Source organism: Musa acuminata, chromosome BXJ2-6, assembly GCF_036884655.1.
Source record: "Musa acuminata AAA Group cultivar baxijiao chromosome BXJ2-6, Cavendish_Baxijiao_AAA, whole genome shotgun sequence".
Classification (NCBI taxonomy): domain Eukaryota; kingdom Viridiplantae; phylum Streptophyta; class Magnoliopsida; order Zingiberales; family Musaceae; genus Musa; species Musa acuminata.
The window spans coordinates 34,780,001-34,802,452 of record NC_088343.1 but is presented as its reverse complement, the minus strand read 5'-3'; the positions used below and the strand labels follow the sequence as shown (position 1 = coordinate 34,802,452).

Genomic DNA, 22,452 nt, shown 5'->3' with positions numbered 1-22,452 from the left:
TGAACACAGATTTGAATAGCTGTTTGTTACCTCCTCTTGGTTTGCTTTTATGCTCTGATATATCATACACAACTGCAGACAAATAGCTCATGGGAGGGTCAGTTAATAAAACCTAGAACACTACCAAGTGATGCTTTTTTGTTGCCACTCCACATTATGTAGTGATTCGAACCACAGACTTCTATAGATATTGTACCTTGAAAACATCCTCTTAAATACTATTTCTGGTCTCACAAAGTGAACAGATGGAAATTCTCGCATTCTTATGCTTTCATTGTGTCACAAAGATGGACAAGACGATGGCAAATATTTAACAGCTATGAAGATGTTGTTTAGACGTGATAGAACATACAGTAGTTTCTAATGTAAGAACCAAGTAGTTTGACACAATCACGGCATCTTAGTCAAACTGGAGTAAGGAGTAGGCCAAGAATATATCCCCGCTTGTTCCCTCGACAAGATATTCACATTGGGAAAAAGTCTATTACTTGATTGTCTAGTCGTATCACTTTAATTGGGAAGAAAGTTAAGTTAATTCTTCATGTTGTGATGAAAAAGCCTGATATATAAGTAACTCGGTTACTTTTTTGTTGAGTTGATGGCAAAATTCTCTAAAATTTTGTACATCACCTTCAAAGTTTCTTAAAACATTGTCGCGACGAAGTTGTCAATGGTTCATCTATAACACTTCGATCACCAATTTCATGAGCTTTTCCTACGTTATTCCACGAAGACGATCAATTCCGGAAGTGCACTTATGCCAATCTAGCCACATCTCTTACAAGCGGTTCTTCTTGTCCTCCATGCGGGCCGAGGTTTGGTTGGTGAAATATGAAGGTGAGAAGATTCATTGGTCATCCTACTTGGAAGGACGTCCATTAGCAGTACGCTCTGTTTTGCTCTTGGTTTGAGCAAGTAATGGCTGCGAGCTGCGAGATTTTCAAGAAAGACAAGTGCTCTTTTGTCGTCCTTAATTTCCAGTAGAGTGCAGAGAATGGACACTTCAGGAATTCGCATCAGAGTTCTTTGTTCTAGTACAAGCCATGGCAAAAGTGTCCAAGTGACAGAAGTTTGGAAGATATTGACAAGAAAAGAATAATACCATCCGCGCACACTTTTTCTCATGTGCAATCCATATAAATCCAACTTGAGATCATTTCCCAACGAGCTTAGAACAGTTCAATGGAGATGTCTCTTATGCGCCAGAGTTCTTTCAACAGAGCTTCGCCACCCCAAATGACCAGCATCCCATATGCAAGTCTACCTCGCCAACAGAGACCATTGCCGGCAAGGGTACATCTCCAGCGGTGGCATGGCGGGCAACAACAGGTTATTTTGGGCAGATCGAGGAAGATAGAGAAGCTAGAAATCGGTGGGAGATCCTTCTTAAATGGACCATTCAAAGGAGGTAGAGCCCCTCAAGCTATGGCCTACGAGAAGCCAGAGATGTTTCCCGAGTTCGAGGTACCGTACCATTCAGTATTGTGTGTGATTACTGTAGGTATTCTTCGATTCATCATCTCAGTTTGTGGCAAGCCAGCTTCAGTGGGATAAAATGAATCCTTTTCCGGGAAGATAAGACAAGACACCAATAAAAAGGATATTTTAAGAAAACATCAATGACAACCACTGCATGTGAATGATCGAGAGTTCCCACCTTTAATAGAAAATAAGATATGTGATTGAAGATCTAAGAAAAAATAATTAATAGGATTCTATCATTTTCTAACATAAATGAATTTTCTTTCTATTGATCCATAATCTTAATTAGAATCAAATTAAAATTTTAATATATCTTATCTTAAGTTAATAGAATCATGTAATCTATAATATATATATATATATATATATTTATTTATATTTATATATGGGTAAAGATATTACTAAGCTGGAGCATGTGAGATTTTGAGGAAACGTGAAAGGAATTATTCTCACATGATTAAAATATTAAATAGTCGAATTATTTATTACCAATTTAAGCTTTTGTGTCTCCTCTGTCCCGTTCTTCCCCGTAGGGATCTGGGAATTTAAACAATAATTTGAAACCCAAGCTAAAGAAGGATCTGAGACTTCTTGTTTGGCGTTGCAGACAGACACATACGCAGACAAGGAAAAGATGCTGGCAAACTACGTGCCAGTGTTTGTGATGCTCCCTGTAAGCTCCTCTTCTCTTGAACGGCTAAGTGCGCTCAAAATGCACCACATCTTGAACCACCACTTGCACTGACACCATACTATGTATACACTCTTTAATCTGAGCTTGTCCAACAGCTAGATGTCGTCTCAGTTGACAACACGCTCAACAAGCCAGAAGAACTGAGGAAGCGGCTTAAGCATCTGAGGAACGCCGACGTCGATGGGGTGATGGTAGATGTTTGGTGGGGCATCGTGGAAGGCAAGGGTCCCAAGCTCTATGACTGGAGCGCCTACAAGGATTTGTTCCGGATGGTTCAGGAAGAAGGGCTCAAGTTGCAGGCCATCATGTCATTCCATAATTGTGTGGAGGGCACCGTGAATATCCCGATGCCGCCATGGATTCTTGAGGTGGGCAAGTCAAACCCGGATATCTATTACACCAACAGGCGTGGCACGAGGAATCAGGAGTACCTCACCATCGGAGTAGATAACCAACCCATATTCCAAGAACGCACTGCCGTGGAGGTGTGACTTGCAACCTCACATTCTTTCTGATATTATAACCTTAGTGGGTCGTGCTTTGCACTGTTTTGTCATCGAACTTCTGTCATGTCTAACCGGGCAAAATGACTCCTGACTGTAGCGAGGATGTTGTTGATATAAATCTTCATATCCATTACACAAATTTCAGCAAAGAGAAATGAAAATGGAACCATCTGAGAGGCTGTAAATTCTGAAAGCCAGAAAACATATGTTATTTGTTTGCAGGTTTACCGAGACTTGATGAAGAGCTTCAGAGAGAACATGGCAGATTTTCTGGATGCCGGCGTCATTACCGACGTAGAGGTGGGTCTTGGCCCTTCTGGAGAATTGAGGTACCCCTCGTATCCTGAGGCACAGGGTTGGGTTTTCCCCGGCATCGGGGAGTTTCAGGTGAGATTGTTTTGCTTTGGCTAATCTTCTCTTTTTCTCTTTTAGCTTGTTGTGCATGGCTAATAACACTCCATCTTTTGCAGTGCTACGATAAATATATGAAGAGAGAGTTCAAAGAGGCTGCAACGGTGGCAGGACATCCTGAGTGGGACTTACCGGATGATGCAGGTGAATACAACTCCAGTCCAAAGTCAACCAAGTTCTTCGCGGCAAAAGGGACATATCTGATGAACTCGGGGAAATTCTTCCTAACTTGGTACTCCAACAAGTTGATAATGCATGGAGACCAGATCCTGGATGCGGCTAACGAGGCCTTCCTAGGTTGCAAAGTCAAGATCGTCGCCAAGGCAAGTGCATGTACTCGCACATCGTCTTCACACCATTAGCCAGACTTGTTTTGTGCATTGTCATGACTTCCGTCGCAGATAGCTGGCATACACTGGTGGTACCAGGACGACAGCCATGCAGCAGAGCTAACTGCAGGATACTACAACCTGAACGATCGCGACGGCTACAGGCCAATCGCCAGAATGCTGGCGAGACATGATGCCATCCTTAACTTCACCTGCGCCGAGATGATAAATTCTGAGCAGATAAAGATGGCAATGAGTGGGGCTGAGGAGCTGGTTCAACAGGTAATTAAAGTTGGATTTGGAGGCGGGACTCCACGGATGCATGGATGGTTCATCGTTTTGCGATTGTATGCCAGGTATTCAGTGCAGCATGGAGGGAGGGGATCGAGGTGGCGTGTGAAAATGCACTCAGTAGATATGATAGAAGGGGATACAACCAAATTTTGAGGAATTCAAGGCCACAAGGGATCGACCGAAGTGGAAAGCCACAACGAAGGGTGTTTGCGATGACATATCTTCGACTGTCCGATGAGCTACTCAAGATGGTAAACTTCAGGATATTCAGGACATTCGTGAGGAGGATGCATGCCCACCAGGTAATATCACATTTGGATTTCTAAGCTCAAGGAAAGTGACCCATCGACTGCGGCTCATTACTAACAAGCATAGATAGCACTTGGAGTTTGCTGCTAAATGTGTGGTCTCTTTACAGGAGTGTAGTACTCTGAAGAAGTTGAGTTTGCTGCTAATTGGTGGTGTTTTTAACAGGATTATTGCCCGGATCCATGGAAGTACTACAAACCTATTACAGCTATGCAAAGATCCAAGGCAACGACACCAATGGATAAAATCTTGGAAGCAACGGAGCCTACTCCACCATACTCGTTTGATCCTGAAACTGATACGAGTGTTGGTGGCGCTTATGCTGAAATCATCGATACATTATTCGGCCTATTCGATTAACATACCGCATAATGCTAGGAAAGAGGATATGGAGTTAATAATAAGATCCCGCTGAAGGGTGAACTTGTCGTCACCATTAACTACATTTGGATGGCGCTCACTGTGAAATCCAACAACAGGAGTGCTTGAGTTCATATGGACTCGAATCCTCTCGTTACTGAAACGAACTCCATATGATATTTCTTTGGTATCCCAATATCTGAGCCACTTTCAATGTTATGGCCCCAACTGCCGTTGGTAAAGTTGATGACATTGGATAATTAGTGATATTAAGGGAAGCTGATTTATCATACATCTCTCTATTATTGTTACTATTATTACTACTACTACTACTACTACTATTATTATTATTACAGCATGCATGTTATCATCGAAGCATTCTTAACTTACTCATGCACTATAAATTGTTAATAACTATGTGGCAGAAACACAAAGAAAATAATCTTCTTACATCTGCTTATTCCGGCGTTGGATCCACCGAATCATGTAAAAGTTAGTGGCACATATGACCTCCCGTATTTTTTTACCGTGAAATGTGAGCGGATACGCAATTGATATACTCATTACGAGTGGCAAAACTCAGGTCAAGGTCAACCAAAAATGTTGTTCTATCTTATTCTTCCTCTATTCTGAAATGTTGACTTTCTATTATTGACTCGATGGTTGGGCATTCGAAACTCTCTTCCGCATGCTTGTTGAGGTTGGTGTCATTGAATTTTCAGTTGTCAAATTGCAATTAGAGAGCACCAGCGAGATTTCTAATAGAATTGGAGAGCACTAGAGAATAGAGAAATTGGGGGAGAAGAACGAAATGAAGAGGGGATATTTATAGATTTTTCGTAATTTTTTATCCAAAATGTTATTCTAACTAAGTGTTATTTTGTTATTAGAAGGGCAAAATTGTTATTTTAATTCAGAATTTATATTTTATTTTTAAAATTTCTGAAATATCCTTCTAACTAGCTATTGTAAGGGACAAAATAATCTTTTGATCCTACCAAAGCACCGATTCTATCACAACACAGATAATGTAGAAACTATTATACATTATGTCTTTTACTATCATTACTTAATATTTTCTTATCAAGTAGTGTTATCGTCCAACTTCCGATGCTATTTGGATTACTTTACTAATAATTGAATTGAGTGTGCATAGTATTACCTCACTACTTGATAACTTCTCATTGCTAACTGTTATTACTTCACTACTCGATAACCTAACTCTATACCACTCGTTTGTTCTGCTTCCTCACTATTGACTCTCGAGACTTGCTTCTTGCTTCCTTTACTACAAAACTCACTAGTACCCCCTTCCTTGTTGATTATTCAGATACTTATTGAATTTTAAATTAATTCATGTTAGCACTATGATAGCTATTACTTATTGCCTAAAGCTAATTCCATTGCTTGTCCCCTTGTTTGTTCTTCTAACTTTAAAGAATTGAATTGAAGCCCCTTTTGTCATTACCTGTTCTAGTAGAGTTCAACGGGGAAGTCACGATAATACTTTCTTCACAGAATATGGTGGGATATTTGATTCTATGTTAAAGTTTTTGGATGGACTTAGAAAGATAGAAATTTACTTTTATGTGATTCCCCTATGATTTTATGAAAGAAATCAAAATAAAAAAGAGAAATTAAAGCAAAAGAATGAAATGAAAGATCTTTCAACTCAATCGAAAGTTCATAGTCTATAGCACTGATTAGTGCTTTTGAGAGATGACTATTGGACAACTTAGGTCCGAAGAACTCCCTTTATTCAAGCAGAAAACCCTAGAATATTCAATCTTTTTAGGGCAAACAAACTAGAGATGATACAAGTAGCAAGCATAGATAATTGTTTCCATTAGGGTGGTGCACGCCGGGCCTCTCCGGGGTAACTCTAAACTCTCGAGGAGGAAAGTTCCTTTCAAGGCAAGTTGACCCTCCTAATCACCTATTATTTCTACATCTTCATTGTCTTTAGGGGTCAAATCGATAGTCGAAGCTTTTGTCGGTAGCTTAAGCTCCTAAATAGTTGAGGATTGGGTAGGCATACTCTTAGCAACCTGGACATTGGTAGTGTTTGACATCAACTCCTCAAGACTAAGTGAGTCCCCTTTGGTAGGCACCCCTCCCTCGGTTTCATCATTGGCCTTAATGGTTCCTCCCTTTGTATAGATGATCATCTTGCTTTAGTCATCAATGTCACTTGAGTCGACTATGACAACTTTACTATTAGTGGAACACTTATCGATGGGATCTTTGGGGAGCTCAATGCTGAGGTGGTCATATGTGGCCTTGGAGATTGCAAGCTCATAGTTGAAGGTAAAAGAGTTGTGTCCTAGCTTTGCTAATCCCTTCTTAAAGCCCTTAGAAGCCTTATACTTTTCCACCCCACAAGCCTCGACATCTACTCGATTATCGAGTTCCTCCATCTGTTGAGCCATAGCTTCATTTGCATGTCAGAGGTTGTCGATTTCTATTTTCAAAGTCAAGTTCTCAACAAAGGTGCTTGACATCCCTTGGCATCCAGCACCTAATAGAACTCCAAGTTGCTTCTACCTTTGTTGCCTTGGTAGCTTATCTCGTTGTCTTTTTCTTATTGCCACAAGATCACCCCCTCAGCTTTGTGCTTATACTTCTTATCCCAAAATCGGGTCTGATGACTCTTCTTCCATGAGATTGCTTGACAATTGTGCTATCTTGCTCCTCCTTGAGAGATGCAACCTATCAAAGGAGACTACCAACAACAACTAGCAAATCTCGGGCCTGATTGAGGATGAAGGTCATGAATTGCTTATGTTGTTGCATTCATCAATTTCAAGTCAAACCAAATTCTAAGAGATAAGTCATTCGAGAGAAAATTCGAGAGAAAATGAATGCTTACCATTACTAACTCCTTATATCTATATGAAAGGAGGTCCTTAGTGGCTCTTAAATAAAGACCCTTAGTCAAGTTTGGGTGCAAGAGGCATCGGTTTTAGTAGGTAGCCTCCCTTGGAATCTCTTGTTGGGCTGATAGCCCATAGTGGGTTCAGCCCATGATGGGCTTTATCAGCCCACAGTCCACACCCCTTTGACCTAACCCTAGATCAATATAAGGGGGGTATGGTGGTTGCATTTTGAGAGGCAGGTGGCTACGTTTTTGGGAGAAAAACTGCAGCAACGTGGTGATCCTTACAGTAACAAAAAGGAGGAGAAAAAGACAGAAATCCAAATAGAAAGAAAGGGAAGAAAATAAGGACAACGTAGAGAGACTGTTCTCAATCATCCAATAGTGTTCTCATCTCAGGTTAGATCAAATCTATAGTATATTCTTATTGTGATTACTTGGGGAGAATTAGGGAGGATTTACATATTGAGCACAGTGACGTGATCCTTATATCTCAATTATTCTCTTGTGATTGTTGCTAGGGTTTTGGGCAAGAGATTGAGATTTGTATATTCATTATTATTATAATGGATTATCTCTAGTTTGCCCTATGGTATTTACCCTTTACATTGAAGGGGTTTTTCCACGTATATCTTGGTATTCTATTTGATTGTGATTTCATTTAATTCGCTGCGTATTATGGTCTTCTAGTACTTGTTCATATACAAAGGTTATTCCACTTTATATCCCAACAATTGGTATCAGAGTAGGATTTTGGTGATTTAATTTTGTATTTGAACATGGAGGCAAGTAATATTTCTCGTATGATTAGTTTGAATGGAAACAATTGGATGATATGAAAACCAAGAATGAAATATCTCTTGTATTGCAAAGATTTGTATGGACCTTTACAGGGGGATAGTGTAAAACCCATAACTACGACAGATGATGAGTGGAAGAGGTTAGATCGAAAAACAATTGAATTTATTTGACAGTGGCTTGATGATAGCGTCTTTCATCATATTTCTACTGAAATTTCTATATATTCTCTTTGGAAAAAGTTGGAAAGTCTCTATGAAAGAAAAACAGTTGGCAACAAAGTTTTTTTTATTAGAAAACTTATGAACCTAAAATAGAGAGGGTGCTTCTATTGTTGAGCATTTGAATGAAATGTAGAGTATTACTAACCAGTTATCCTCTATAAAAATGCCTCTTGATGATGAGTTGCAAGCATTGTTACTTATTAGTTCATTACCAGAAAGTTAGGAGACACTGGTGATTTCCCTTAGTAATTCTGAGCCAGATGATGTTGTCACTATGAGTCAAGTAACAAGCAGTTTATTGAATGAGGAGTTGAGAAGAAAAAGTTCAGCAACATCTCAAAATGATTCATATGCACTTATCTCAGAGAACAAAGGAAGGTCAAAGTCTAGAAACAGTTCACGCATAAGTATGAGAAAGTCAAGATCAAGAAAAGATATTGTTTGCTATAACTGTGGTGAGAAAGGACATTATAAGAACCAATGTAAGCAACCTAAGAAGAGAAAGAAAAAGGAAAAAGAAGTGGAGTCTACAGAGTCAAAAGATAATATCACAACTATAGTGCAGGGTGGTGATTATTTGATTTTGTCTCCTTCTGATGATATTTTTTCTTGTGTGTGTCAGGATCTTAAGTGGGTGATTGACACAGATGCTTTTTATCATGCTACACCACGAAGGGAGTTTTTTGCTATCTATAGGTTTGGAAATTTTGGTATTGTCAAGATGGGTAACTATGACACAACATAAATAATTGGCATGGGTGATATCCATTTAAAGACCAACCTTAGCTACAAGTTAGTGCTTAAAGATGTAAGACATGTGGTTGACTTGAGGTTGAATTTAATTTCAGTTGGAAGGCTAGATGATGAAGACTATGATAGTAAATTTCACATAAGGCAATGGAAGCTCAGTAAGGGTTCTCTTATTATAGCTAGTGGAAAGAAATGTCATACTTTGTACAGGTTGCAGGCTAAAGCTTATGGTGAGTAGTTAAATGCTACAGAAAAAGATTTCAGCATGGAGTTATGGCATAGGCGACTAGGACACATGAGCGAGAAGGGGTTACGAGCTCTTTTCAAGAGAGAGGTATTGCCAAACCTCAGAGGTATACATTTAAACCCTTGTATTGATTGTTTGGCTGGTAAACAACACAAAGTTTTATTTGTTAGTCATGCTTTGTCTAGAAAAATGCATGCTTTAGGCCATGTTTATACAGATGTATGTGGTCCTTTAAGGACAAAAACTCCTGATGGATCTGTTGATGTTCTTAGTATAAGTGGTGCACTTTATTTTGTCACTTTTATAGATGATTTTCCAGAAAAGTTTGGGCCTATCCTTTGAAGACCAAAAATCAGGTTATTAATGTCTTTAAAGATTTTCATGCAGGGTTGAAAGGGAGACAGAAAGGTAATTGACATGCATAAGATCAGATAATGTTGGTGAGTATACAGGATTATTTAATGATTATTGTAGGTCATATAGGATCCAACATGAGATGACAATTCCTGGTACACCTCAGCATAATGCAATTGTAAAGAGGATGAACCGCACTATCATGGAAAAGATCAGATGTATGCTTTCACGGGCCAAGCTACCCAAAAAGTTTTAGGATGAGGCTTTGAGAACTGCAGTTGATGTGATCAACTTATCACCATGTACAACCCTAGATGGTGATGTTGCAGAGCATGTATGGTCAGAGAAAGATATTTCCTATACGCATTTGAGAGTGTTTGGTTGTCATGCATTTGCACATATTCTAGACAATGAGAGGTCCAAGCTGGATGGCAAGACTAAAGAATGTATTTTTCTTGGCTACTCACATGATCATTTTGGTTACAGGCTTTGAGATCCAGAAAAGCAGAAGATGTTTAGAAGCAAAGACATAGTTTTCTTTGAGGTTCAAACTTTTGAAGATTTGAAGAAGAAGGCACCAGCCAATACTTCTACAGAAGGATTAGCAGATTGTGACCCAATTACTCCTCCAGTATATCAGGGTGATGGGGGAGATGTGCAGGAAGATGGTGTAGAGCCTGATGTTAATCTACCTGCAGAATATGTTAAGCAAGAAAAAGTTGGAGGGCAACTTCCCATAGAACCTCAGTTGAGAAGATCTTTTAGACAACGTCAACCTTCCATAAGATACTCTACAGATGAGTATGTGATGCTTACTGATGCAGGTAAACTAGAGAGTTACCAGGAAGTAGTTGAAAATGAGCAGAAAGAGAAGTAGTTAGTTGCTATGCAGGAAGAGATGAATGCTCTTCAAAAGAACCACACTTATGATTTGGTGCTACTACCAAATGGAATGAAGGCCTCGAAGAACAAGTGAGTTTTCAGGTTGAAGACTCAAGAATATTGTTCTCAACTAAAGTATAAAGCTAGATTGGTTAGGAAAGACTTTGGTCAAAAGAAATGTATTGACTTTAAAGAGATTTTTTCTCCTGTTGTTAAAATGTCTTCTATTCGTGTTGCTTTTGGTATTGCTGTTAGCTAGGACTTGGAGGTTGAGCAGTTAGATATGAAGACAGCTTTCCTTCATGAGGATTTGGATGAGGAAATTTATATGGAGCAACCAAAAGGCTTCAAAGTTAAAGGTAAAGAGAACTTTGTTTGCAAATTGAAGAAGAGCTCGTATAGGCAAAAGCAAGCTCCAAGATAGTGGTACAGAAAGTTTGATTCATTTATGATAGAAAATGAATACAAAAGAATGGCTTCAGATCATTGTGTGTATATCAAATGGTTTAGTGAGGATTTTATTATTCTCTTACTTTATGTTGATGGCATGCTTATTCTTGGGAAAGATATGTCTAAAATTAATAGATTGAAGAAGGAACTGAGTGAGTCTTTTGCAATGAAGGACATGGGGCCAGCAAAACAAATACTAGGTGTGCAGATTTCCTATGATAGGAAAAATAATAAGATTTGGTTGTCACGGGAGAAATAGATCGAAAAGGTATTGGAAAGATTCGGTATGAGCAATACAAAACCAGTTGGTTCTCCTCTTGCAGGTCACTTCAAGTTGTGCTCAGAACTGAGTTCGTCAAGTGATGAGGAGAATGAGAAATGCAAAAGGTTCCTTATGCTTTAGCAGTTGGAAGTTTAATGTATGCAATGGTATATACGAGGCCAGATATCGCATATGTAGTTGGTGTTATTAGTAGATTTCTTGCAAATCCAGGCAAAGAGCATTGGGCAACAGTGAAGTGGATTTTTAGATTTCTCAAAGAGAGCTCTAAGGTTTGTTTAAGCTTTGGAGGTGGACCACATGTGTTGATAGGTTATACATATGCAGATATGGCAAGAGATATAGATACGAGGAAGTCTACTTTAGTTATGTATTTAATTTTGCAGGGAGAGCTGTGTCATGGCAATCTAAGTTGCAAAGGTGTATTGCTCTCTCCACTACAGAAGTAGAATATATTACTGCTATAGAGGTATGCAAAGAAATATTATGGATGAAAGAATTTTTACAAGAATTGGGGCTGAAATAGAAAATTTATGTGGTGCATTATGATAGCCAAAGTGTCATCCATTTGTATAAGAACCCAATGTTTCATTCCAAGTCAAAGCATATAGATGTCAGATACCACTGGATTCGAAATGTATTTGAAGAGAAGCAATTGCAGCTTCAGAAAATTCACACAGATGACAACGGAGCAAATATGTTGACAAAGATTTTACCAAAAGAAAGACAGGAGATATGCCGACAACTGGTCGGCATGACTTCACATTGAGGAGTCATGGGACAACCTCCCATATGGGCTGAAAGGGGAGGTTGTTGGGCTGACAACCTATAGTGGGTTTAGCCCATGGTGGGCTTTATCAGCCCACACCCCTTTGACCTAACCCTAGATCAATATAAGGGGGGTGTGGTGGCTGCGTTTTGAGAGGCAGGTGGCTATGTTTTTGGGAGAAAAACTGCAGTAATGTGATGATCTTTGCAGTAGCAAAAAGGAGGAGAAAAAGACAGAAATCTAGGGAGAAAGAAAGGGAAGAAAACAATGACAACACAAAGAGACTATTCTCAATCATCCAGCAGTGTTCTCATCTCAGGTTAGATCAAATCTATAGTAGATTCTTACTGTGATTACTTGAGGAGAATTAGGAAGGATTTACATATTGAGCATAGTGACGTAATCCTTGTATCCCAATTATTCTCTTGTGATTGTTGCTAGGGTTTTGGGCAAAAGATTGAGATTTGTATATTCATTATTATTATAGTGGACTATCTCTAGTTTGCCCCGTGATTTTTATCCTTCACATTGAAGGGGTTTTTCCACATATATCTTGGTGTTCTATTTGATTGTGATTTCATTTAATTCCGCTACGTATTATGGTCTTCTAGTACTTGTTCATATACAAATGTTATATTCCACTTTATATCCCAACATCTCTCATGGTCAGTTGGCATGGGTCATACACTAGTCGAGGGTGTAGATCCTTGCATCATCTTTCAATGATTAACCCATCTCTGACACATAGCGATAGGAAGTCTGTCAAATCGATAAAAAGTTCAATATCACTAAGGACAGTGAGCCATTATGGGTGGTCGGATATTCCCCTCTCATGTCACCATGTAACATTTGGGAGAAGGGGACTCATTGCTATTGTTGTTGTTGTTGTTCCTCACTATGTAGCTCTTGTTGGCAAGGTTCCTAATGATGAACCTCTACATGTTGACCCCTAGGGTAAGGGGAAGTCAAACCCTTGAGAGGAACTCGTAGATCAATGTACGTCCTCCTCATGCCTTAGCTAGCTTGGTGGGGGTGATGAAGGAGGAGGAGGAGGAGGGTACTTTTGCCTAGCATGGGGGGTTGATAACCCCCTCCCTTCATTGACAAGTTGATAATGCTCCCCGCTCTTCTTGGTGGGCCCTTGATGCCTTTCCTCAAGGAACTATAGTCTTAACGCACCCTCCCTAATGGTGAGAAGTAATCCCAAAGATTCTATCATGGAGATCCATTTCTACAAAAGCAAATTAAAGGTCAGACAGCCCAAACAAGACCTTGAAAGTAAAACTCCAACTACTTACCCCAAGGAGCTGAGCTTAGTCCTACATTAATGTGTCAATCCATGCTTATCTAAGGCTAGAGAGTCAGCAAAACTACTCTTTTTTTTACCCGTGCAACCTTGGAGTGACATTGAAAAACTTACAAATGGACCAATCCAAGCTGATCGGCCAATCATTTCTCAAAGAAATTAAAAAAACCTCTTCTTCCAAATCTTACAAGGGGTTATAACACTCACAAACCTACAACTAGGTCAAATAGAAAGGAAATAGGTTGACCATCTAAAGCACAAGCTATAGTAGGTTGACAGGAGGGTTAATGTTAGGGTAATATAGAGCCTTCCATATTTCCCAATGAATGCCACAAGAAATTGCCATGAATTCAATGCCATCTAAATGGGTAAGAACTTTCAAAAGTTGAATGCCTCAACGAAAAAGGGGTAGAGGGGAAAGTGAATCCCTACCTCTAGTGCATCATTGTTCATGCAAAACATGTGATGCAACATGTAAGGTTGGTCATTCGATTGAGTATACACAAACTTAAATTCGGTCAATATATAGAGTACCCCCTAGAGAATCTCTAGGTTGGGGGTCGATACTACCAAGTCTGATCTTTATCAGGGGTAGAGCCACATCACACGATGGACTCACCTTCGAGGGGACAACCTCCGTTGTCGCGATTGACTTAGCTCCCTCCAAGGATAAGTTTTCCATGATTGACACCAAGGGTGGTGATAAATTGGTGATCTATCCTAGTCTGAGGCATTGGAAAGGAAAGAGGAGGATGATATCTCATACCTTTGTTTATTGGAAGAGAAGTGTCGAGTTTGTTGTCTAAGGATATTCGAGCTATATGTAGAGGTGAAGAACAACAACGGCCAAAGGCTCCTATTTATAGGGGATGAGGGCAGCAGTTTCACTACTCGTCTACTTGTTTGGCTCTCGAATGTCTTAAAGGAAGTGGGACACATGGCTTCATTTGGTGCAATAAGGGATGTGTGGCGTGTTAGGATCCTAATGATACTAAGAGGAGAGAGGGAGGAGTGTAATAATATTTTTAATCAATTTTAAAACTCGATTGATTAAGTGAAAGTTACATGTAAAGAGAATAAAACTAGATCACGAGTAAAGTACAAGTAAAGAGAGACAAACTGATTTATAATGGTTTAGTTTTCTCGAAATATATTTACTCTAGAGTACTCTTCCCTCGAGGCCACCATCTTTCACTATCGATCTTCTTTCTAATGAAAAAAGATCATCTACCCTTGTTATAACTTTCTTCTTTTTCAAGCTAAGGAGATAGCCTCCACACTATCTTTTTATAAAAGATGTCTTACCTTCTATGACTTAGAATTGTAACTAAATTCAAGAGGAGATGAAGACTGAAACAATACTCAAAATGAGAGTTTATAATACTTTTTTGCTCATGAATAGATGCTCCATTAATCAAGCCTGAATGAGGTATTTATAAGCTCTAAAAGGTTTTAAGAATCGAGCCAAAAAATTAAGTCTATGAAATTTTAGAGTACTAGCGGTACTATTGCATCGCAACGAGGCCGTAAGTTTAATTGGTACTATCAAACACTGAAAAAGCATAAAATGATGCTTCTTGGCTCTCTTAAGCAGTACTACCGCTTGAGCCTAGTGGTACCATCACTTAAGCTTAGTTTAGGTTACCGATTTAGCTTTTTAATAGGCTCAATTCAGCCTAGTTCAAGCCCAATGGATTTTTTGATAAATTATCATGGTTTTGGCCCAAATATCAACTCAAATTAACCCAAAATAACCTCGACTAAGACTTTAACAAATCAATCATATATCTGACATATTTATGAAGCTTTCAACATATTGTATGCTCTTCCAATATGTCATCCGATCTTTTGGCACTTCGTCCGAACTTCCAGCACATCATCCTTTCCTTCAGCATATAGCTCATTCACTTGCCTTCGTGAGTAATTTCGAGTGTGTTCCAAATATCAAAAGACATTTCATAAATGGATACTCGATTGAACTCATTTTTATCCAAAGCACAAAACAAGGTATTCATAGCCTTGGCATTTAAAGCGAAAGTCTTCTTCTCCAACTCATTCCAATCATTCTTTGGAAGAGTAGACTTTTGAAACCCACTTTCTATAATGTTCCATAATTCAAAAACTATTGAAATTAGGAAGATCCTCATTTTAGTCTTCCAATATGTGTAATCCGTCCCATTGAACATGAGTGGACGTGAAATTGAATGACCCTCTTGATTGCCGGCAAATGCTATCTCTCTTAGGTTTTAAACCATATAAGAGTGACCTTACGCTTTCAAGTTAATATCTTTACGAAACAGTTTGGCTCCACTAGATCAATATGTCAAGAACACATGGCCGACCAACTAACCTCACCAGCCGACACCCCTCTTCCATATAGAGGAGACATTAGCTCTACATAGCCAACTAGCCCACCTATCATGTTTGGTACTCGGCCAATGACTTGCTACCACTTAGGCTTAAAATAGTCAATCAATTAATGAGGCAAGCTAAATATGGCCGATGCGTGCCACTTAGATACAACCATGTAATTTTGGTTTCAATGTAGGATACTGATAATTACGACTGAACTCCATGCTCCTATTACTACACAAAGTGTGTAATGGGCAGTGTAATAATTCTAAATGGCTACTATAAAAAGAAGCCCCGAGGTATATTTCAGGACACTTGCTCTATTAGTCAAACTTGTCAAACTAGATCACTAACTTAAGTTTTGGAGGGACATTTATCAGAAGTGCCCTTTGCTAGTCATAGGTACCCAATAAGCCAATCACGTGAGTGATGGCACGTGTGACTTGACACGGAATCTTTTTACTTATTATATTTTGGTATTTATCACTTAATATTAACTATTGCATATATGCATGTATATATTGTGATGTCCTTGGATCTGTGCAATGAGAATCAGATCATGATGAGATCACGATAATGAGATCGATTCACCTTTAAACACATATCATAAATAATCCCGGTCATATGTTACTCGAGAGGGACATCGTGATAACCGGATAGATTTGTGTGTTGTATACCCGTCCATATGATGGATACGGCTGGTCTCATAGTTGCATATGTAGGGACACTAGGGATACAGTACAGGTGCTCGTTGGAAAATAAGTTCACTGATTGATCCACTTACGGAATGCTGGATGGTTGATGATACCTTATTGTCAGACAGCGATTCCGTAGTTGTAGTGGTGTATCTAGTCCTTAGACTTGAGACACCAAGGATGTCCTATATGAGTGCTCCACTCTTTGATATCAGACTTATAGGTTTGGATGTCCCAGATCTAGTACAGCTAGTCATTGGGAGTGGCAGTCGACCTTATGAGGGCTATTGAGTATCGATAGAGGATCATCCACTCTCGACATCATAAGAGGAATATCCCATGTGTTCTTGCTCAAATAAATTCCTAACCAGGGTCATTCGGATTGAGAGAGAAAGAGTTCTCTGGGAAAATCCGATTAGAGCGAGACTCGAGAAGAAACCGTATGGGTCTGACAACACCATGCCCGATATATGATCTCTAGGATATTAGATGGATGAGGGATTATAGGTATACGGTAACTGAGGAAAGACAGTTCGAATGGATTGGATTCTCCTGTATTGTTTGGGGACTACGACGTAGTGGCCTAGTACATCCGTAGTGGATGAGTCGAGTGAATTATTATAGAGATAATAATTCACTAAGTTAGAAGGAGTTCTGACAGGTATGACTCACGGCCAGCTCGATATTAGGCCTAGAGAGTCACACACATATGGTAGGCATTACGATGAGTAGAGGTTCGGATATGAGATATCCGTCGGAGCCACTATCTTATTAGATATCCAATAAGCTTATGAATTATTAGATCCCATGAACAAGATCCAATAAGAGCCCATGAGAGATTATTGGATAGAGATCCACTAATCTAAAAGGGTTAGGTAATTGGATGCAGATCCAATACCCACTAAGGGAGGATCCATTAGGGTTTGACAGGGGACCTCTATAAATAGGAGGGATTCAGTGGTTCATAGGCTAGAGCCGTTACTTGCCTCTTCTATTCTCCTCCCCCTCTCCACCTCAGAGCAAGCCTGGAGTTTTGAGAAGCGTCGTTGCAGCCCTGTTGTGTGGATCACCGCTAAAGAGGAGGACGCTTGACCTCCTTCACCCTCTCCTAGAGATCTGCAATGAAACAGGGATATACAATCGCCTTGGGTAACACAATCTATTCTATATGTAGTTTGTTACGCGGATTTTTGCGCACCAATCTTCGCACGACGACGAACATCTTTTGGGAAATTGGAGATTTTGTTTTCTTGTTCTTTCACTACGCATATGATGTCGCCCCCCAAGATTTTCTAATAGTGGTATCTAAGCCAGGTTGTCCATGCGAATGATTAGTTTTTGCACTACGTGTATTGTGTTTAGGAAGAATTTTGATGTCAAAATCATTAACGCAAAAACAAGGAAGGCAGTAACAGTTGCCCTCGATTTGCGTGCATGCAGCCGCCTGCAACGACAGTTGCAGCCAGGCAGCACAGCGCCGGCGCATGCGCAAGTTACGAATTTGAGAAATTTAAGAAATTCTAATTTCTGTCTTTTGTCCAAATTATAAAAATACCCCTAGGAATTCATAAATTCCGTACATATCCCTGATTTCAAAAAATATTAATTAATTAAAAGGTTTAGTTGATTATTATTTTTTATTATTATCTAGTAGTCCTACATTATAATGATTTATTCATGTGATATTTGATGTGTCGACGGATAATCATGGACCGTGTGATGTGTGTACTTGCGATTATTATTATTGGGGTCTGTGAGCCTCCATTATATTTCTCATTTATTGTTGGGCCTGTGTGCCTATGATTAAGTTATAATCACATAAGGAGGTGCAGCGGGAATGTGGATACGATAGCGGGACCCACGAGACGGACGATTGCGATGCATGGAGATACATCGAGATGTCAATGGAACCGACGAGGATGAGATGGACGATCACAAGGCATGGAGATGCACCGTTGCACACATAGATCTTGATGTGAGTTATTAGGCCTACTGGCTCAGGCCTGATCACATTAGGTTGTGGTCCATGATCATTTTGTGTGATTGCTTATACACATACTAGATATGTATATATATATGCATCCGATGTAGATGTTTATTAAATATGTATATGTGTGACATGTTATATTAGGAGACCAAATCATAGAAACCTCTCTCTCGATAAAATTAAGTCGGTAAACGTGAGGCAATTAGATTGACCCACATAGCCTTCCATCGTTATAGGTAGGAACTGATTCCCGGTGTAGGTTGAGTTGGTCGAGTCCCTCGAGGCTCACCTATATCGCGATTCGCTATCTTGCTTACGACATAGAGATGTCACCGATGACCTGAGGATATGGTATGCTTGGTTGAGTCCCTCGAGGTATATCATCAAATAATACTCATCTTGTAACGAAGGTATTGACTTAACCGAACATCATGGTTAGTCGAGTCCCTCGAGACCATGGTGATTTGGAGGCCGAATAGGACGGGAATCACAATGAGTTGTGATCGGCAAGAGTTGTCTACCTTTTAGGCTTAGTGTGATTGGTCGAGTCCCTCGAGGTTACACTAAGACGTTGATTGGATCCTGATCCCCACTAGAAGTCTGCCGGAGACTTCCGTTTCACGTGCTAAGGGCGTTGCATGACTCGCTAGTAAAATAATGGAAGCATATTAAGATAGAAGTTCATATCTTGATTGTTTATTTCTTACAAAATCTACATGTTATTCATTTCTGCTGCATCTTTATTTTTAGAAAATGTCACTTTCAAATTCCTTACGTGGCATATTTGATGTCAACCGCCTCACTGGACTAAATTATAGGTATTGGCTCCGCAACTTGAGAATTGTTCTCACGATGGAGAAAATCACGTACGTCCTTGATACAGTGATACTTACGCCCGAGGAAGGGGTGAGCGAGGATGAGATCGCTCGCTATGTGAAGTATATTTATGACTCCACTCTTGCTTAGTGCTACATGTTGGGCTCTATGACTCCTGAGTTATAGAGATAATATGAAAAGATAGATGCTAGATCTATTCTCCTACATGTCCGCAAATTGTATGAGGAATAGGGAAGGACTTAGCGATATGAGATATCCAAGAGCCTCTTTTGTGCTAGGATGATTGAGGGGACACCAGTTCAGAACCATGTCCTAAAGATGATTGAGTGGATAGAGAAACTCACAGGTCTAGAAATGGTCCTAGAGGATAACTTGTGTGTGGACATTATGCTTCAATCCCTACCAGATTCCTTTTCACAGTTCATAATGCATTTTAATATGAACAAGCTTGAGGTGATTCTCCCAGAACTCCTCAATATGTTGAGGGAGGCAGAGAGTACTATCAAGAAAGAGAAGTCAATTCTCTACATTGGTGAGACCAGAAAGAAAAGGAAAGCAAAAAAGTCCTTTAAGAAGGGCAAGGGCAAAGGCAGACTAGGTAAAGCAAAGGTTACTAAGAAAGACCTAGCAAAGAACAAAGGTCAGTGCTTCCACTATGGTAAAGATGAGCACTGGAATAGGAACTGCAAAGAATACCTTACAGAAAGGTTAAAATAGAAGCTTAGAGAAGCTTCAGGTATATTCATGATCAGTCTCCATTTGTCAGACTCTTATGATAACACATTGGTATTGGATACCGGTATTGCTTATAACATCTATAATTTATTATAGGTTCTGGCAAGGCCTAGGAGTCTAGAGAGAGGCGAGATGGACCTCAAGATGGGCAATGGATCCAGACTTGGAGCATTGGAAAGCAGTAAAGCGTATCCTTAAGTACTTGAGAAGGACTAAGGATCTTTTATTTGTATATGGAGGTAGTAGCCTCGGGGTTTAAGGCTACACGGACTCAAGTTTTCAGTATGATGTCAATGATAGCAAGTCGAATTCGAGGTATGTGTACACCTTGAATGGAGGAGCAGTGTGCTGGAAAAGTTCCAAGCAAGATACTACTGCTGACTCGACCACAAAGGCGGAGTACATTGCTGCAGTAGATGCAGCAAAGGAGGGAGTCTGGGTGAAGAAGTTCATCACAGATCTAGAAGTCGTGCCAGGTAGCGAGGAGTCGATTTCCTTATATTACGATAACAACAGGGCGATTGCTCAAGCAAAGGAACCCAGGTCTCATCAGAAATATAAGCATGCTCTGAGGAGGTTCCACCTGATCAGAAAGATCATAACCCGAGGAGATGTAGCAGCGGAAAGAGTTCCATCCGAAGATAACATTGCAGATCCATTGACAAAGTCATTGTCTCAGATTGTCTTTGAGCGTCACAGGGGTCTGATGGGGATCATACACATAGGTGATTGACTTTAGGTCAAGTGAGAGATTGCTAGTCATAGGTGCCAAACAAGCCAATCACGTAAGTGATGGCACGTGTGACTTGACACAGAATCTTTTTGCTTATTATATTTTGATATTTATCATTTTATATTAACTATTGCATATATGCATATATATATTGTGATGTCCTTGGATCTGTGCAATGAAAATCGGATCGTGATAAGATCACAATAATGAGATCGATTCACCTTTAAACAACATATCCTAAATAATCCCGGTCATAGGTTACTCGAGAGGGACATCCTGATAACCGGATAAACTGGTGTGCTATATACCCATCCATATGATGGATGCAGCTGGTCTCATAGCTGCACATGTGGGGACACTAGCGATACATTATAGGTGCTCATTGGAGAATGAGTTCACTAATCGATCTGCTAAGGGAATGCTAAATGGTTGATGATGCCTTATTATCAAACAACGATTCCGTAGTCCTAGTGGTGAATCTGGTCCTTAGACTTGAGACACTAAGGATGTCTTGGATGTCCTAGATCTAGTACAGTTGGTCATTGAGAGTGGCAGTCGACCTTACGAGGGCTATTGAGTATCGATAGAGGATCATCCACTCTCGGCATCATGAGAGAAATATCCCATGTGTTCTTGCTCAGACAAATCCCTGGCTAGGGTTATTCGGATTGAGAGAGAAGGAGTTCTCCGGGAGAATCCAATTAGAGCGAGACTCGAGAAGAAACCGTATGGGTCTAACAGCACCATGCCCGATATATGATCTCTGGGATATTAGAGGCCTGGAGTTTTGAGGAGCATCGTCGCAGCCCTACTATGTGGATCACCGCTAGAGAGGAGGATGCTTAACCTCCTTCACACTCTCCTAGAGATCTACAAGGAAACAGGGATATACAATCTCCTTAGGTAACACAATCTATTCTATACGTAGTTTGTTTCGTGGATTTTTGCGCACCAATCTTCGCACGACGACGAACATCTTTTGGGAAATTGGAGATTTTATTTTCTTGTTCTTCCGCTACGCATATGATGTCGCCCCCCAAGATTTTCCAACACCCTCGATGCAATTTGCAGGGTTCGAACATCCAACACGAGGAAGATTTCGCTTGAGATCAGCTTGAGGAAAAATTAGATTGGATTTGATTTTTTTAAATCGGACAATCATAATTTGCTCTAGCATACTTCAAAAAAGAGGGGGGATTCTTTTCTTCGTGATCTCGCCATGAGCAAAAGATAATAAAAAAGAGTGAACTTAACCATACATGGACTGACAGCCTTATTTGTTCTTGGTCACGCATGTGACGATACCGACACATGCTTCCGGATCAAACAGAATAATGTTCAACAAAGAGTGAAGTTATTTTGTTCTTGGTCACGCCATTAGAAGTGCCGATACCATCTCCATGTTGGAATATGCACTGCGATGTTCTAGCCATGTTCAGGACCATATCAGCAAATCCACGAGAGAGTTGAGTTCTCCAGCACTCCTCGCTCAACTTCTTCCACGAGTGGCTCAGCATGTCCCTTATGCGTTCGATCGCAGCCCGCTCGGTCTCACCCGATTCATTTATGCTGCACTGGACTGATTTGGGCGTGTCCCCTCTCTCCATCTCAGCCTACATACATATATGCACCTACGATTGAGAATCCGTAAGGTCTTTGCAACCCTCCACAGAAGCATGATTGTTTATACCTTCGAAGTACCCAAGTCATTGCTGAGGCGAACAATGAGTGAGGACCAATATATAAGTTGGACACCTCCTTGTTGCAGCAAACTAGTAGAGTTGTCGCTTAAA

General features: G+C 40.0%; 2 protein-coding genes across 2 annotated transcripts in view; one reads left to right on the top strand and one right to left on the bottom strand.

The window, feature by feature from the left end:
* The first annotated feature begins 1,183 nt into the window (after positions 1 to 1,183).
* On the top strand, positions 1,184 to 4,677 carry LOC135613600 (beta-amylase-like). Its single transcript, XM_065110627.1, has 8 exons — positions 1,184 to 1,464; positions 2,090 to 2,155; positions 2,272 to 2,661; positions 2,905 to 3,069; positions 3,153 to 3,420; positions 3,499 to 3,704; positions 3,779 to 4,018; positions 4,191 to 4,677. The coding sequence occupies exons 1-8, from the start codon at positions 1,189 to 1,191 to the stop codon at positions 4,383 to 4,385; spliced, it is 1,806 nt and encodes a 601-aa protein (XP_064966699.1). The 5' UTR covers positions 1,184 to 1,188; the 3' UTR covers positions 4,386 to 4,677.
* Positions 4,678 to 21,838: 17,161 nt separating this feature from the next.
* The window catches only part of LOC103975119 (trans-ocimene synthase, chloroplastic), a 3,111-nt gene continuing 2,497 nt past the window's right edge, over positions 21,839 to 22,452 (bottom strand). Inside the window, exons 7-8 of the mRNA XM_065110626.1 lie at positions 22,350 to 22,452; positions 21,839 to 22,272 (exon numbers count right to left, since the gene is read on the bottom strand). The exon at positions 22,350 to 22,452 is cut by the window's right edge and continues 149 nt beyond it. Coding sequence (XP_064966698.1) covers positions 21,982 to 22,272; positions 22,350 to 22,452 — 394 coding nt within the window. The 3' untranslated portion in view covers positions 21,839 to 21,981. The remainder of the gene's footprint in view (positions 22,273 to 22,349) is intronic.

Bases quoted from the DNA above. Each gene is read 5' to 3' on its own strand.
- LOC135613600 (XM_065110627.1), top strand. From the start codon at position 1,189: ATGTCTCTTATGCGCCAGAGTTCTTTCAACAGAGCTTCGCCACCCCAA. The intron at 2,156-2,271 runs GTAAGCTCCTCT...CTTGTCCAACAG, and splicing joins CAGTGTTTGTGATGCTCCCT to CTAGATGTCGTCTCAGTTGA. The intron at 3,421-3,498 runs GTGCATGTACTC...CGTCGCAGATAG, and splicing joins CAAGATCGTCGCCAAGGCAA to CTGGCATACACTGGTGGTAC.